At 45.7% G+C, this 18,038-nt stretch overlaps 1 protein-coding gene across 2 annotated transcripts in view; it reads right to left on the bottom strand.

The window, feature by feature from the left end:
• The window catches only part of AXIN1 (axin 1), a 44,976-nt gene that overhangs the window by 8,984 nt on the left and 17,954 nt on the right, over positions 1 to 18,038 (bottom strand). For both annotated transcript variants that reach the window (XM_075830676.1, XM_075830677.1), the window contains exons 3-8: positions 8,882 to 9,022; positions 8,625 to 8,721; positions 6,314 to 6,451; positions 3,830 to 4,377; positions 2,008 to 2,184; positions 1,237 to 1,482 (exon numbers count right to left, since the gene is read on the bottom strand). In XM_075830676.1, the coding sequence (XP_075686791.1) occupies positions 1,237 to 1,482; positions 2,008 to 2,184; positions 3,830 to 4,377; positions 6,314 to 6,451; positions 8,625 to 8,721; positions 8,882 to 9,022 (1,347 nt within the window). The remainder of the gene's footprint in view (positions 1 to 1,236; positions 1,483 to 2,007; positions 2,185 to 3,829; positions 4,378 to 6,313; positions 6,452 to 8,624; positions 8,722 to 8,881; positions 9,023 to 18,038) is intronic.

Here is an 18,038-nt window from a genome sequence, read left to right as displayed (position 1 = left end):
TGCAAGGTTATCATGTAGGCTTAAATAGTGGCAGTGATTATATATAGGAACCCACCTTATAGCGGTCGCCTTGTCGTGGCAGGCGGGCTTACACAATTTGATTAAAATGTGCGCCACGTTCCTCACTATTGTAAGTAGATTCAGCAGAAATGTATATTTATTTATTGTGATTAGGTGGCATTAGTGCTCGCAGAGTGCGGCGTGTGTGTGTGTGTGTGTGTGTGTGTGTGTGTGTGTGTGTGTGTGTGCGTGCGCGTCTCCTTTAAGAGAACTATTCTATTGCAGACAAAAATCTTCACAGAATAAAATCTTTACATATCTATAGTATAATATACACATACAATTTTATTCTTTCAAGCAAATGCAGATGCCAATTGTCAATAGTGTGTGTCCTGACACTTTCCAATCAGTGTTGAGTTTCAGAAGCCTCATTGACAAGAGGAACGCTAATTTCATACATTACCGATAACAATTAGGGTAATGTTCACACGCACTCCATTACGCCTACAAACATCTGCCCGTTGCTTTCAATGGGTTTTACGGTGTTCTGTTCCCACGAGGTGTCATTTTAAGAGTCGCTGTCAAAAGACGGCACGTAAAGAGACGCCCGCGTCAAAGCAGTGCAGGTCACTTCTTGGGACGTTTTTGGAGCCGTTTTTCATGGACTCCATTGAAAAACAGCTCCAATAACGTCTGTAAAATACGTAGCGAAAAAACGCGAGTACTTGCAAAAACTTCTGAAAATAAGGAGCGGTTTTCAGGCGAAAACAGCTCCGTAATTTCAGACGTATTTTGCTACTGCGTGTGAACATACCCTAACAGAGGAACGGCACAAGTCTTAAGAAAAGGTGCCACAGTATTTGATGGGGAAATACTAGTATTTATTAAGACACGTCAGGAGAGCCGTTCGGTTCATCTTAATGGGGCTGTAATACTCCTGTGGTGTCGGCTGTGAGGAAATTGAAAACTTGCTACCAGGGATCTACACAGATTACAGCCGATCACTGGGGACTCCAGCCGCAGGACACCCCATGGTCAGCTAATCAATAAGGCATCTTATAACAAAGACGGGATGGTCCAATGTGGACGACCCTTTAAAAGTATCCTGTGTTCCCTGCCTGTTGGTTTTATGGGTTGCGATCTATACCTGTAATTGCAGCACCCCCATATAACTGGCGGCTCCGGTACATAACGTTATACAGCAGAATATCGGATAAAGCAGTACGTTTCTGATACCTTTGCTTCACTTGCGCTTTTCCAGCTTTTCTCTCCTCCTCTTCCAGCCGCCGGCGTGCCTCTTCCAGCTGCGTCAGTGGATTGGGGGCAGGATTGGGTGGCATGGTGGGGTCTTGGACAAAGGGGTGAGAGGGCTGCACCACGTTGCGTAGCTGAGCACTGACCCAAGGATGGACCGCGCCAGGTCGTTCTATGGAAAGCGGTCTAGGCACATCATGAGTGGATTGCTTCTTGGCACCTGATGAGCTGTAAGTAGAATTGTAAGAATCCCGTTACCTCAAGGTTATCAGATCCTAAAGCTAAAATGTGAATCAGCAGGTGAATCATAGTTATAACCGGTATCCTATGAAGCTTTATGACTACTGAAGTCCTAGCTCCGCTCACAATGACGTCACAGGTTAAATCTACATGAAATGCTGAGCAGCTTTGCTTTAGTACTGCTTATACTCCAGTCACACACAAAGCTGCAGTCACAAACCTGCTGAAATACATCCCACATTATGCAGATTTTAGGGCATGCCAAAAATCACACCCTCTGCAATGCCAAAGTCTGCAGCAGAAAATACTCTAATGCAGAATTAGTAGAATATTCTGGGGATTTTTTTCCTAAATCGTTAGGGCTTTGGCAAAAGTTTTCAAGAGACCACAAGCAGAACTCTGAACGCAGCTCTGGATGTGACTGAAGGATCAGGTTCGGTGGATCTTCACCCCTCAGGCTGGTCCAGATGGTGACATTTCAGGAGAACTTCCAGGCTGTGAGCCATCACTGACCTATGGACGGTTTTCTTGTGTCTGCTGATCTCTTTCTCCCCCTCCATTATCCACTGCATTATCTTCTGGTGTCGCTCCGCATCGTCCGGAACCACAGGCATCTCGTAGGTGGCACTTTCAAGCTTTCCAGAATCCACTTTCTTTGCATTTCTTTTGGCCAGCATGCTTACTTTACCACTGGAAGAACGGAGATGATGGGATATAAGTGACATGGAAAAATAAAATGCTGGAAATACGGACACAGCAATAAACGCGCGGCCTGTTCTGTAGGTTAAAGATCCACCCCTGGTCAATGTACAGCTAATAAGTCCGCAAAACCTTCCTTTACTTTTCTTGCAATAATCTTTCGTTAAAGGCTATGTAAACCTTGGATGGATTTTTTTTTTCTAAACAGGCCAGTCAGTGTGTTTGGTGTAACTTTATAATTAATTTATATTAAAAAAATTTAGTTTTACTTGTTTAGATACAGCTGCTTTATATAGAGACTGCAGAGCAGCTGTATCTAAACAAGTAAAATGAATTTTAAAGACGAATTAAAAGATTATACCAAATACTGACCTATTAAAAAAATAAAAAAAAAATAAATAATGCCCCTCAAAGCAATGTCTTATACTCCATTCACACCCAGAGCTGCATAAAGAATTCTGCTGGCTGCCAGGGAGCTGTAGCATTTCCGCAATCTGTTTACCGGCTTATTAGGCACAAAGTAATATACCTTAGCGGAGTAAATTATGGAAGCTCATCTAAGCTGACAGAAATCCGCAGCATCTCCAGCCCGAGTCTATCAAGGTATATAGAAATTCTCATAATACCAGTATTCAGACCAGCTCCCAATATCTACAGTAATTTGGTCTGGCACATGAGAAATACAAATACTGCATGCAGCTAGGTGAGAAATACAGCGGAGCCCCGAATATGGGTGTTAACTAAGGAAAGATGGGGTGAGAAATACAGACTGACAACTTTCGACCCGCAGCTACGTGTAAGAGCAAAGACGTTTTATGGAACACCCTTAAATTGTGGCAGACTTAAATGTTCAATTACTTTCTAATATACTTTATGTTATAATTCCTCACTATTTACAAGATATCTGTTAGCAGTCAGTGAATGGTAACATTCTTGTTTACATCCGTGGGATGGAAACCTGTACAGGCATAATACTTCTCACAGCTGAGGGCTTGATACAGTTGTAGGCGGCCTAAACAATCCTCTGTGAGCTAAACACAGCAGCACAAAACCCTTTCCTGTCCTAAGGATTTCGCTACAATGTATCAAGGCAGGTAATATGTACCAGCCTGGCGTTTACGGCCCAGTTCCGGTTTTTTGGCACTGATTTTGACGTGGAATCCGCGTCGGGATCAGCCACATGCTCTTTCTTGCTGCGGTTCCGTCTCTGCCTCCCATTGGTTTCAACTGGGAGGTCAGAGAAAGATGCAGAGAAAAAACGCAGTGAAAACCACGGCAAGGAAGCGCAGGTGGGTCAAAATCTGCCTCAATTTCTTTAGGAATTTTGAGTCAGATTTTTTCTGCCTGCCAAAAACTTCATGTGAACAGGGCCTAAGTTGCTCAGCTCACAGAGTTTTATCTAGACTGGATACAACTGTAGCAAACCCTCAATATAAGATAAGCTCTGTAGATAAAATAAATGATGCTTTCATTCACAGATAGCAAGCACAGATCTTGAAAATGGTTTTTGGGCAAAAACAATGTGTCATGTAAAAGAATTTCTTCAGGAAAGTCACAATACTTTCCAGATTCCCCAGTGACGTAGAGGCGGGTGCAGGGGAAACCATTTTTCTCATTCGATATTTATGGTGCTTACCTGTAGCCCAAAGAATCCATAGGATTGGGGGCCATTCCCATGCTCTCTGCATAATTGCGGGATTTGGTTGCATAGTTATGAGGGTCTACATTCCATGAGAAGTTGCCTTGCACTCTCTGTGTGGCCTCGGCCTCTATCAGATCTTTAGGTTTCACCCCGCTGTGGTGGTGAACGTGGTGATAGACATGCTTGTGGTGATGCATGTTGGACGCTTCTAATTTTGACCCGGACTTGGCGGAGTGCTTGCCGTGTCCAGTTTGCATTGTTCCCACAGGAAGGCCTTTGCTCAAGAGACCGTCTGGCGAGCGCGGCTTTGGGGAATGGCGACCAGGGCCTGGAGATTGGCATCCCGGTGTTTTCATGACACGTTGCACATGTTCGTCTAGAATGGATTCTGGATTTTCCTCGTGAGCGTCTCTGATCTGCATCCCAGCGCAACCCGTTTCAGAATATCGAGACCCGAAATGATGCACAGGCTGGCTTGAAGGCAATTTGTGGCTAACCATTGAAGGTGCAGAGGAGACGTCGGCATCATCCCCTTCTTCTTCCTATGACGGGAAAGGAAATGCAAGGAAAGATTTATATTAACACAGAATCCGATATCTTTACCAAAACTAAATATTCTATTAATCCCCCACAATGCACCTGACAATAAAACAGCATCTTGTGAGGACCCCTGAATGTGATGCACAATTATCTAAATATTGCATTCAAGGTGGCGAATCTTCAGTATTACACAGGGCTCTGTTCACATACACGCCTAACATTTCCATAGGGCCACATGTATGGTAAAATTGCCCTCTTAGCTTAGACTGGGTTGGTATACGTCTTATTGGTGTATAGAATAGGGCTGTAGACTACGCTGTATTTTTTACATTGGATTACAGCTACAAAAAAACAATATCAATAACTAAACTATATCCGTTTTCCTTTTTAGTTCGGAGTCCTATGGGTGTCGTATGGCCCTGTATAGTATATATTGTGGCATATGTTGGAGACTTCTGTCAGAGATCTATGTTGGAAGATTTAACCGCTATGTGAACAGAGCCCAATCCATAAACATCGTGTAATGAAAAGTTCTGCAACTTCCTTTATGGATTCTATGAACGCCTGTTATTTTGTGGGATTAGTTTGATGGTTTTATAGAAAGAAAAAAAATCTCTCAACGCATTATAAAAGTTCTGAAACTTCCTAATACACTTTCAGTATTAATTCCTTACCATTTTGAAGATCTCTGCTTGCAGTCATTAATTGTGAACATTTGTGTTATCAGAGGCTGAAACCCGTACAAACCTAAGGCCTCGTTCACATCTGTGTCGAGTTCCGTTCATGGGTTTCGTCAGACATCTCCGTCAGAGGAACCCAAGAACGGAAAGCCAAATGGAACCCATAGCTTCCGTCTGCATTACCGTTGATTTGAATGGTAATGCTTCCGAAGCAAATGGTTTCCGTTTGGTAAGGCTTCCGGTTTGTTTGTTTTCTGGCAACAATAGCATCGACTACGCTATTGTTCCAGCAAAAAAAAAAAACGAAACAGAATGGAAACCATTTGCAACGGAACCATTACCATTGAAATGAACGGTAATGCAGACTGAAGCTATGGGTTCCATTTGGATTTTCGTTCTTGGGTTCCTCTGACGAAACCGATGAACGGAACCCGACACAGATGTGAACGAGGCCTACTATGACTCAAGCTGCTACAATTGTATCCAATCTCTGGTATCTTGGAAGCTAAAACACCTGGATGCCAGGTGGCTACAATGTATCAGAGGTAAAAAACTCAGCACAGGATAAAGATTTATTTAGTTGACATATTTAGCACAGTATCAAAAAAAAAAAAACAAAAAAAAAAAACACATCGGCTGTGGGAATTATACAATCAGGACAGGCTTTTCGGCTTCTGAATATAAACCAGATGTATGTTAGAAAGTTGCACTATACAAGAATTAAGCTTTATTTTCCTAAAAAACAAACAAAAAAACGCTTTTGAAGAATGTCCGTTGCTAAATACAACTTCACCACTAGGTGGCGTCGTTGCAATACAAATTTACGGCATCAATCTGACCTTGTTGAACGAGTATTTTTTATTTAGTCTAATTGTTTGGGTCTAAACAATAAGGAAAGAGGGGGGGGGGGGAGCACAAAAGAGAACAATATTTATATGTCTGCAGACCGGTAACTGCATATTTAAGATTGCATAATACTGATTGAGCCTCGTGCACATCTGAAGAGGTTGTGTACCATGTAAATAATATATGAGCGCAGCCTTCACTATGCGATGTTAAAGGGCACCCCATCCAGCAGCGACAGAAAAGAGAAGGCCGTGTTCATACTAAGAGAACTGCTGTAATGCAGATGGAGCCACACAAGACTCCGCGGGTAGACCGGGCAGTTGGTACCAAATTATTCCTTGGCGTGTATAAAGTCTAAATATACGGCATTTATAATGTACGGGGACAAGTTGGCATTTAAAGCAACACTCACAGCTCTCACGCGTTTCAGTCGCTCCTCCAATTTCTGTTCCGCCTCACGGTCTCGGAGAACTCCCTCCAGGCGACTGATGAGCTCAGCAGCAAATTTTTCAGGATCGACGTGAATATCCTTTGGTATGTGATATGTACGCTGGGGAGACAATAAAAGGGTACACTGAACGGATCTGAACTATTGTCAATAAGGCTTCACCCCGAAACAAAGTTACAAACGCAATAGGAAGAGAAAAGCAAACGATGCCTGATAAGTGTGCGGACAAGCAAGTGGCCATGAACGAGCATGCCCCCTGAGTGGTGGACCCCCAACTATGACATCGATATGTCCTAATAGGGGTTAATCCGATGAGTTTCACTGTTGATTTTCGCTGCTTCTGGTCTTGTGAAAATCCACATTATAGGGCAGGTTCGGCGCTCCAGATCATCAGGCGCTCCAGATCCCGGATTAAAGGGATATCCTTGTTGTCCTACACCCCGACCCCCAATCCCCGACACTGCAGCAATCAATGTCCGCAGCAACCAATACAGACATGTGAAAACACCAAGAGGAGTCCGAATGTTCAAGCAGCTTTGTCAAGAACGAAATCTATTAACGAGGGGTGGGACAAATGATGTAAACGAATCCCAGAACGCACCAATCAGGCGTCGGACGACGAGTTATCGGATCTCCTGGAAAAGTTCCCTGCTTGTTGTAACATCAGCAGATTAATCCCCGGGTGCGGCTAAATTAGTGGTTACAGCTCTTTATAAACCTGTTCCCACACAAGACACGGCGCTGGTGAGGAGATTCTGATTTGCATGACTTTAATCAGGAAACCGGCAGCAAAGCTGAGGCCGGATCTGTCAGGATCAATTACCGGAGACCACGATATTTATTTATGATCACATCCTCTCCTGGAAACACGGGCTAATGCATTATACACGCCACAAATGAGGGACTAGAAGGGAGGGATTCATCAGCCGCCGTACGCGTTGGTTCTGCGGTGCAAACAAGGATTCTATGTAATCGGACAAGGAAAGGTAATCGTCAACTGCTGGACATAGACCAGAGACGGACCAATCCTCATACCAGGGTGCGGAGGATCAGCTGATCGCGTTATTAATAGGGAAAGTGGCTCCTGTCCCGTGCAGCATTACATAGCGCCAATCTGAATCAATGGGATGAGGCAAATCCTCCAGAGCCGAACGTCATAGTGGATTAGAGGGAGGTCCCGAGCAGGCGCCCCCTTCTATTACATCCATATGTCCTTTAAAAAGGAGTGGTCTTAGGACGACAACAACGGGCCATATTTTCATCATGGCGGAGGGGGGGGGTCTCCCCTGTAATAACGGAACAAGCGCATTCATGCATTACATGGAGAGCATTCGAGTGACCACTGCAGGGTAAAAGTATGACTAGACCATAACCGCTGACCACCAGGGGGCGAGAGAGGACTGACCTGCACTGACCGTTCTTCGTTAGAAGACGCCTGTGTGGGGCGGCTTCCATCAGCTAGGGGAGAGTTTCTACAAAGAACGGTTCTAAGGGCATGTTCACACGCAAAATCAAATGCTGCTGCAAATGACAAAGATGTTTCAAGGGAATTACAGCCCAAAACAGTTTTTTTTAAGGCTTTCTTTTGCAGTTTTGGGAGCGGTTTTTCAATTGACCCGATGAAAAACAGCTCCAGAAACAGCTCAAGTAGCGACAAACTACTTTTCATGGGCCGTTTTCTTAAAACAGCGGCGTAAAAAAACAACCCTGCATCTGAACTAAACGCAGTTTTTCCCATTGAATTCAATGGGCAGATGTTTGTAGGTGTTTAGCTAGTGTTTTTCACGTCACGCAACACGCCTGAAAACTCTGCGCGTGAACATACCGTAAATCTGGCGAACACCCCACTGAGCTCAATGAATGCTACCCACATGTTCTCCCCGCAGTAGCGGTCCACGCCCTTTTTGCAGCGGGTTTCTGCTCCGACCAATACAGAGGGGGTGTCCTAACGGGACGCATGGAAAGGAATAACCCCTTTACGGAAGATCTGTACGGTGGGGCACACATTCATGAAGCCTCGACAAACTCAACAACTCCCATCATGTAAACACCAGGACGTCTCTCTGTCCTTGTATGACAAACAAATCACCAACCTCTTACTGACTGGGGTTAGTGCACAGGTTTGCGTTCCAGTAAATGAACGACACCCAACAAGACGGAGACAAGATACCGGTCACGTGACTACAGAACGTGAGGATGGGCATCGCTCCAGATCTTTAATCGAGGAGGGGGCTGCTGAGTAACTGAGGGGGCAGGTTCTCCTTCCATTACTTACTGGAATGTGAGGTAGTGGCACACGTCCATTGGCTTTGGCACTTTCTTGCATTTCTCGGCGATGGTGCTTCCGTAGTCTATATGGTGGAATCCCATCGCTGTAATAGAGAGGAAACAAATCATCAATGTACGTCCACTCCCGAGAGGGGCAGAAAGGTCCGAAATAAACTCCTCCCAGACACAAAAACTAAAAAAAATGTCATAAAATAAATGAAGCCTAAATTAGCAGCGATGGAAGATACGGACTGCGGCACTTACACACTGCTGTCTGTTAGAGACATGGTATCTGCATCGCTTGACATGCTCTGCTGTTCGCTGTCGTTGGCGCTCGTGGCGGGTGCCATCGCATACCCAGAGTTGACATAGTAAGGGTTAACCGGCTCCCTCCACGTACCCGGCCTATTAGAAGTAAAAAAAAACAAATATATATCACAATCAGGTACATGTAACCATATGTACATTCTGTCTCGAGCGCTCTTTTAAAGGGGTATTCCTGCCATCACCAAGAGTACAACTCCTCCGCACCATGTATAGTGTGTCCTAATGTCACGTCCCATAAACAGCCGCTGATGGTCCCAAATATATAGAACTTCACGGGAAATATCTCTATCAGTGGTCCCCAACCTGAGGCTCTGCAAAACTACAACTCCTATCATGTCCGGGCAGCTGCAGGCCGGGAGTTGTAGTCTTTCAGCAGCCGCAGGTTGGGGGACCGGTGACGTTACACAGAAGAGAAGACGTGGGATCTCAGGAGATGTACAGGACGTTTACATTACTCATGGTCTATACTTTGTATCTTCACTTTCTCATCTCGACGTCATGGAAGTTTCCAGTCCGGATCACACGGAACCAACTGAAGATTCACCACAACAAGGAGCCATTTGATAGAACGAGACGAATATTTGGGGTGTTATTGATGAACGCAGCACTGTGGATGCCCAGATCTGCAGCGGGCACAGCGCCGAGTCCAGGACAAGTTCACACAGGCAGGTTTTGGGACACTTTTCTGTTGCAGTTTTATTTTTCTTGTAGAAATGCAGCAGCACCAGGATTGCATGGGATTTTTATAGGGAACATTCATTCTCTCTCGCATTTCTGCTGCATGTTCCCTCATCGACAACAATGGAAAAACGCAACAAAGAAAAGGGATTACAATCCTACAAATATTCAGGCCAGGGCTCCAAGGCGACTATTGGTTAGAGAACAGACAACCCCCCTCCAGATACCCTCTAAGGACATATGGACACCATAGAGGGGACCCCCGCTGAGCCAGAACAGCTCTATAGGACGTGAGGCATCCTTGAATCAAACACCCCAGTATAAAGGTCCCCTTTTACACCACCCAATATCGGCCGTAAAAACGGCCGCCGATCATCAAGACAGGTCATTGATCGGCGCTCGTTACCAACATCGCCCGCCGCCATACATTACCATCGTGTCGGCAGCGCGTATCCCCGTTTGCTGCAGACAACGATATTTTCGGCTGCATAAACGATACCATCAGCTGACGATCAAACATTTGCCCGATCTTTGGCCCGTGTAAAATGGCCTCAACGTAGATATCGCTAAAGATAAATGGTCACATATCCCCATCCGAATCTCATGAAACACCGGCACAATTGCAGTCAGTGATTGGTCGGAGCGGTCATGCGTCAGGTACAGATTATTTACCAGCGGGGTGACCACAGAACCGTCAGCACAGGAGCGGCGGGTGATTTTAAAGATGGTGGTGGGGGGGGGGGGGGTTGTGTGAATGTTATTCTTAGTGATTTCCTGGGATTTGGGAATGTCAGGGAGTACATAGATTTTAGGTTGTGGGAGCGGGTGCAATATAAAGCCTCTTGCCCATGCGCAAATGCATTTTGTCTTGTAATACGGTTCACAAAACAGTCCCTGACTCTTCCTCTTGTATGGAGACGATTTCACATTTGGCGGATTGCGGTCTTCTACACAAGTAATTGATGCCGGGTGACATCCCCTAATGGAAACCATGATTACAGTGACCCCCACCCTTCTTGCCTGTACTTTGCCTGTGTCAGTCCTCACTGCAGTTTTGTCATTCTAATCATGAGTAAGGGAGATCATAATGAACAGTGCTAAATGTCTAACCCAAATTATAAGAGGATATATTAAAGGGGGAAAAATAAAAAAAAATAAAACCTTCCATCTTTTTCTAATTTACAAGTTTTCAACCTCAGACAGAGAAACACATCTGGAATATTTTAAAAAAGGCGATTTTCATTACGGTGAATAATATTGGCCTGGTGGCGCGCGGGGCCGTGTAGGAGAGCAGAAGTGGACGGAGCGTACGTTCCTGCACCTATCTCATCCTATGGAGTAGAAAGTCCCGTCCATGGAGGAAACTTACATTATACAATGTGGAAGTCCAGTAGAGAAGGAACTTCTGTAAACTTCTAGGAGAACGTCATTGCCCAGAAACCAGACTGCAGTACGAATTACGGTTGCTATGGACAACTACTCCACTGTCTGCATTAGGTCCACTGAATGTCGTTAAAGGGGTTATCCAGGCATGGGGCGGTTTTTCATGCTGATGAACTATCCACAGGTCATTAGTTTTTGATCAGTGGGGGTCCGTCCACCGACCCTGCCCGTTTCGGGCACCGGTAGTTATGCAGTGCTCGGTGCGGGAAGCAGATGGCTCCGGTCACAGTATAGTAAATAGGAGCAGAGCTGCAGTAACCCAGCACGGCCACTATACTGTGACCGGAGCCATCTGCTTCCCGCAGTGACCACTGCATAACTACCGGTGCCCGGAACGGCTGATCGTTGCGGGGTTCCATTGACTGACCCCTACGGTGTATAGGCCATCAGCATGAAAAACCACCCCATGCCTGGACACATCATAAAAGGTCTACGATGGTGGTCCCACCTCTTGGACTCTGACCTATTGGGAGAATAAGGGGCCAATGGTGGCCAAGAAAGGAATGAGAAGGCGTAAAATGCGCAATGCTCTCTTCATTAAAACCTGTGGGCGTTACAGAAACGTTTGAGCGCATTGGCCTATAGGGCACATTACTGTGGTTGCGATACTTCAATGACCTTTCTGGGAGGGAATAACGCTAAGGCTTCGTTCCCATCTGCACCGGGACTCCGTTCATGGGTTCCATTGGAGGGGTCCGTCAGGGGAACCCTTGAACGGAATCCAAACTGAGACAAACGGAAACCGTAGGTTTCCGTTTGAATCACCATTGATGTCAATGGTGACGGAGCCGGTGCAAATGGTTTCCTTTAGTCACCATCGTGTAAGGTTTCCATCGTTTTGACTAAATCAATACCGTAAACTAAACCAGATATATGGGATCCCGGCCTAAGTAAACGACCACCCTAAATAATCCCATATATAACATCTTGGCGACATCCATCGTACATGTGGCCTACCAGTTTCCAACAACTGATCCCCTCCTGCTATATCCTGGCTCGGCGATAACTCAGATCCCAGCCCTTTAACCCCTCAGATGACGTGTTCAATAGAGACTGTGGCATCGGAGAGGTTAGATATAGGGAGAGGGATCCCTCGGTCACCCGATCGACTATTGGAAAAAGGTGAGGTATAAACCAAAACATGAAGACCGCTTTTAAAAGGGGCCGGTGGAGCAGCAGATGTTCTACACACATATCAATGATGGATAAAGCGGTGAGCGGTATTTTATAAAAGGAACCAAATCATAATTATGCAAAAAGAAAAAAAACTAAAAAAAAAAACAAAATCACAAAACCGCCATCAATATAATGACTTCAGACGGCTGTGAATTCTGCAGCAGCGTTGGAAGTACAAGGGAGGGAAAAGTCAGTCTTTCAGCAGATGTATCTCACAGGGGGCGCCCAGTAACCTGATCTGACGGTCTCTTCCTGACGACTGCGGTGCTGGTGGAAATGAGCGCCGGGCCGGGAAACGCGCTGCGTAAAGCTGCCTTTGTGTAAATAAAACTTAATGACTTCCCAGCCTTGTCACGTCGCTCGGGGCTGTCACCCGGCAGAATGGTACCGCGGTAATTATTCTTAATGATAATTCCCGTTCCCTGACTGCGCGGCTACATATTCGCTGCTTTCTGTAACAGATGATGGAAAAGGCCTCTCTCTCCTGCTCTCCACTCGTTCTGGCCACGCTGTTCTGTCCTGTCAGCTCAGCTGGAGGGGAGGAATTTACAAATGGATCCAGTATGACTATAAACTGTTTACGCAAGCCGTACCCCCCCCCCCCAACCAAGAGATCAGCCCACTCCAAAGATACATTTACACAAAGCGGCTGAAGTGAAACGCGCTTTGTGCCTCGTTCATGTAATGAAACCCGAGCACAGGAGGCAGCGCCCTACAGACCGACCACCAGCTACTTACATACCTGTACTATAGAGTAACACTATACATGCAAGAATATGGTCAGCTAAGGCGCTGTTCACACTGGCATCATGGCGTCCATTTATATAGAAGGCAATGACAGTGACGTCATACTGTGGGCCCTTTTAACTTATAATGGAGTCTGTTGGGATTGTTTTGGCGCCGGGAACAGCGCTGCATTCTGTGCTATTCTTGCCGTCAAGTGAAGGAAACTCCAACGGGATATCCTAGCGCAGATGTAAACATGGCCGAAGAGTGGGGAAATGTGGTATTACAAACCAATGAATGGCAGACTATATAATACACGGCTGGCTCCAGGTCGCCAGTGCCGCTCTTTGTTAGTGGCTCCCAACTCGAGCAAGAGACGACATCCATAATGCCCTAACAGGACATATGTACAAGGGTGGGGGGGGGGGAGGGTCTCTTTAAGACAACCCATCGTTTCTCGTACCAAAAAGGGTCGGTATTGACCAATGGAAATCCGGCCCATCGGTAGGAACACTTCTTGTTCAGATGTCACGGGTGATATAGAAAATGTGTCCATATTGTGGGAATCCATTTTTGGATAATCCGCCCACACCCCTCAAATATTGGACGGCTAAATGCTCGTTCGACAGTTATGCCTCCCTACACGCTGAGCTCAACCAATGTGTATTCAACGGGGAGAGGGGAAAAAGCGTCTGCCAGACTCCTCCAGCAACAGCTTTTCTCCTGCGGAAACAGAGGATCGGCATGTTAAAATCCAATAGGCCCGTTCCTTCTTTCGCCTGCTGCCTGACATCTGCCTTCGGGGGGAGGGTTTGGAGACCTCCACTGATATTAGTCAGCAGTTCCCGTTGAAATGAGCAAGTTCGACTTTTCTCTAATGAGCATGGGTTAACCCTACTGATGCCTTAGTCCTTTCCTTCAGCCAGTGAACAGCAACCTCTCCTATCTCTGCTTGCTTCAATCTGTCAAAAATGTGCATATTACTGCATGTCTTTAATGGGGTTTCCAATGTGGACAATCGCTATTAGCTTCTCTAGATAAGTTGATGACCGGATGCAACCCAGCGATCAGCGGTAATGCGTAGCAATTATTAATTATCCCTGCAGCACCACCACAGGTGAAACGAAGCATTACACAGTAGCCATAGAAGTCAATGGGCTGTCTATGTAATGCACAGATGTTTCGGGTCCTCCAGAACGAGAGATGGTGGTCATGAATAATTACCTTACCGCTACATAAAAAGACCTCTAAAAATGTGTTTCCTAAACCAGACACCCCCTTTAAATGGAATAGTGCAAACCTACACAGAAAAGAACAAGCCTGACCGTTCCATATAGAGCGGAGCTTAAAGGGTAACTAAACATTTGACAAACCTGACACGCCATAGTGACGTGAGAAAGTTTGATCGGTGGGGGTCCGAGCACCGAGACCCCCACCAATCACTAAAACGAAAAATCGGCAGAAGTGCTCGTGTGAGCGCTCAGCTGCTTCGTATCTTTTCGGCTTTTTCCGGAAATCAACGTACCGGAGTACAGAATCAATAGAAAGTCTATGAGCCCGGACTCCGATACATCGGCTTTCCGGAGAAAGTCGAACAGAAACGAAGCGGGTGAGCGCTCACACGAGCACTTCTGCCGCTTCATTCTAGCGATTGGTGGGGGTCTCAGTGCTCGGACCCCCACCAATCCAAACTTCTGACACGTCAGGTTTGTCAAACGTTTAGTTACCCTTTAAAAGAAAACTGTATGGCCGATCCCTTACTCCTATGGGCTATAATGAGAGTCCTGGACACCATATGTAAACATGTCATCAGCTTAGAGACTTCTGAAGCGGAATGAAAAGAGCTCTGTGAAAAAAAATCCCCCAAAAAAAAATCTAAGGAAGCTTCTCCAGCAGCGACCGCACGGCAGGCAGCGCTGTAAAGTAGAGGTATAAATATAGTAAATAGCAAAACTTTGTTCCGTTACTTCATGTCAGACGGAAAAATTAGCAAGCTGTCATTTCTGGAGGGACCAACTTTCCACGAAAAACAATAATAACGAAAGGTCAGCTGATTACCCCGTATTTGTGTAAAGCGAGCGAATTTCCTTGCACAAAAAAAAAATAAAATTGCTGGAAATTGTGAATCACGCCGGGGAACACTTTGAAGTTGTGTCTTGTAAGGGAGTCAAAAAAAAAGAAAGAAAAAGGAACGCAGCCGCATCAGCAAAACAGAATCACCGTGGAAACGAACGCACATTCTCACATGGGTCTCGCTGTACATAAAGCCTCCGTATATGTTCCCGGCCCTTTGATGTGTGATGAGGTCACACGGATCATAACTTCTACGGTCAGCGGCTTATAAAAGTAAACATTAGCGAACGGCAGGCCCCTGGCGTCAGCTCCGCGTATGTACTGAATCCATACAAGCAAAACAAACCACAGCGACGCTCTGTCTTCCCAGCTGCATGACAAGCTCCGGAGTCTACGACGCGTACGCCAGAGGGGGGTCCGGGACGACGAACCGCAGGTAGAGACGGGAAAAATAATACTGCAATGTGTAACCTAAAGCAATCTATTCCTCCCTGGTATCAGCCATTCCAGGCGGAGGTAAATCGGACGGTAGGGCAGGAGAATGCAAGCGATTGATGCCAGTTATCAGCCACGAAACCTCCCGGCCACCCTCCCTGGTCAAACGTTTTTTCTTTACATGTATTAGGCTGTGCGCGCGTCTAACCCAAAATGTCTGAAAATACGGAGCGTTTTTCAAGGGAAAACCGCTCCTGATTTTCAGACATTTTTTAAGCCACTCGCGTTTTTCTCAATACAGTCAATGAAAAACGGCTCCAAAAACGTCCCAAGAAGTGAACTGCACTTTTTTCGCAGCCGTTTTTCAAAACGGCCACGTAAAAAAAAAAAAAACGCCCGTCGGAACAGAACGACGTTTTTCCCATTGAAATCAATGGGCAGATGTTTGGAGGCGTTCTGCTTCCGATTTTTCAGCCGTTTTTCGTCTGTTTACGGCCCGAAAATAAGCTGTGTGGACATACCCTTATGCTTCTTATTTCAGCCTCCAAATTACAGTGTGAACGTAGCCTTAGGCCAGATTCACAAGAATGAGTGCAAACTCTAACGGGAAAAACAGCCGCTTTTCACGTCCGAGTTGCCCCCGTGCGGGACCCGTTTTCACAGATCCCCATAAACTTGAGTCTATGGAGGGATCCGTGAAAAACGGACGAAAACAGGACACGTTCTATTTTTCAACATACCCTTCACACGGTCCATTAAAACAACGGCCTTGTGAACAACCCCATTGAAATACACGTGCCCGTGTGACAATCGTTGTTTTAACGGTCGTCACACAGACGTATACTACGGTCATGCACGGACTGTGGAAACTCCCATAGAAATGCATTGGGCCGCAATTCTCCCGTGGACTTTTGGGGGAATTGCGGCCGCAAAATCACATTCGTGTGCATGGGGCCTAAGGGTTAGTACAAGTTTTCGCCCTGTGAACATAAACAAGACTTTTCTCATTCAATAACAGCAAGCAGAGATCTTCAAAATGATGAGGAATTGAAATACAAATTTATTAAGACTGGTGTTTCTTAATGGACAGAAAATTATGAGTAAACTTAATTTATTAAGAGACAAAAACCTCAATAAATGTGTTGCATCATTCGGCCGTGCGCCACAATTGTGTCGCAATGACCGCGGATTTGCGTCATACATTCACCCATCGTCGGCAAAATAAACAAAAAAACACACCCCTGACCTGATGCAGAGCAGCGTCAGGACCTTATATGAGACGCAGCACTTCAACGTCATCAGTGCCACGTCACATACAACGTCCTGATGCTGCCTGGCGTCCCTGATGCTGCCTGGCGTCCCTGATGCTGCCTGGCGTCCCTGATGCTGCCTGGCGTCAGGTTCTTGTATGAGCGACGCTAGAATGAAGAAGCCGGAAAAGGGAGAAGATGAGTGCAGGGGCCAGCATGCGTTTTTTTTTTATTATTTTATTAAAATATTGTAACGGAAGGGGTAGGGGAGATTTTGTCTGGTCAGAGGGTGGCAAGGTAGCAGCCCAGCGCGGGCATCTACCTTGCTACTCCCGCAGATTTCCACTATAATTTACGCATGTTTTCTGGCATGAATAAGAAGTCTGTCAGGGGGCGGTGGTCACGTCACTTACTCTGAGGCCACGCCCCCATTGCACAAAAGTGTCAAAAAAATTTGGAAGTTGCAATTTGCGACTTTTGGGCCATTTTGCGACTTTTCTACACCAGAAAATTGGCACAGAAAGGTTAATAAATTACCCCCAAAGTATTTTAGAAAGTTACAGAACTTTTCATTATACAACAATTAAAGGGGTATTCCAGCCACGAACATTTATCACTTGTGCTCGGCTGTTTACGTCTCCCATGGAATCTCTTCCTCACACCGCAGCTATGCGATTGAGGTGGGGGGGGGGAGGGGCAGAGGACGACCCCCCACTGTTCTGGCATTTGGTGGGGTACGCCGTACCGTCACAATCTATACAGCGAATAGATGATAAACGTCGTGGTAATTCGTTTGTTTACGGATTCTGATTTCTTGACTGCCTTCGTTTGCATCACAGCTTTCAAAATTTCTCCTAGTTGCCCTTGGAAACAGTCAGCGGTAAAGCTCAACCTCACTGCCAAGCACGACCTAACATCTTAGCTCTGTAAGGGCTAAAATATTGCGAAAATCCGGTCCTCTGAACTCCCACAATGCACTGGTCACAGGAAACCACCAGGAAGCCCAGAAACCATCATGTGGAACAATGGAAGCAAATCCGTATCTGCACGGTGACAATTCATAAAGATTTTAACTGTGAAATATAAATTGTTCTATTTTAAGGGGTTTTACGGCTTAATGTAAAGAACGCTAAACAAGTTCGTGAGGTCTACAACTTTCTAATACACTTGGTGTGTCAACATATTTGCTTTCTGTCAGTGAAGAACAACACTTGTTTACATTCAGAGGTTGCAAACCTGTACATAGCTAGTCCTGCTCTCAGAGCATTGTCTAGACTGAATACAATTGTAACAAACCCTCAGCTGTGAGCTAA

This window comes from Rhinoderma darwinii, chromosome 6, assembly GCF_050947455.1.
Source record: "Rhinoderma darwinii isolate aRhiDar2 chromosome 6, aRhiDar2.hap1, whole genome shotgun sequence".
NCBI lineage: Eukaryota > Metazoa > Chordata > Amphibia > Anura > Rhinodermatidae > Rhinoderma > Rhinoderma darwinii.
The sequence above is the reverse complement of the archived record's forward strand: the minus strand, read 5'-3'. Positions and strand labels throughout refer to the sequence as shown.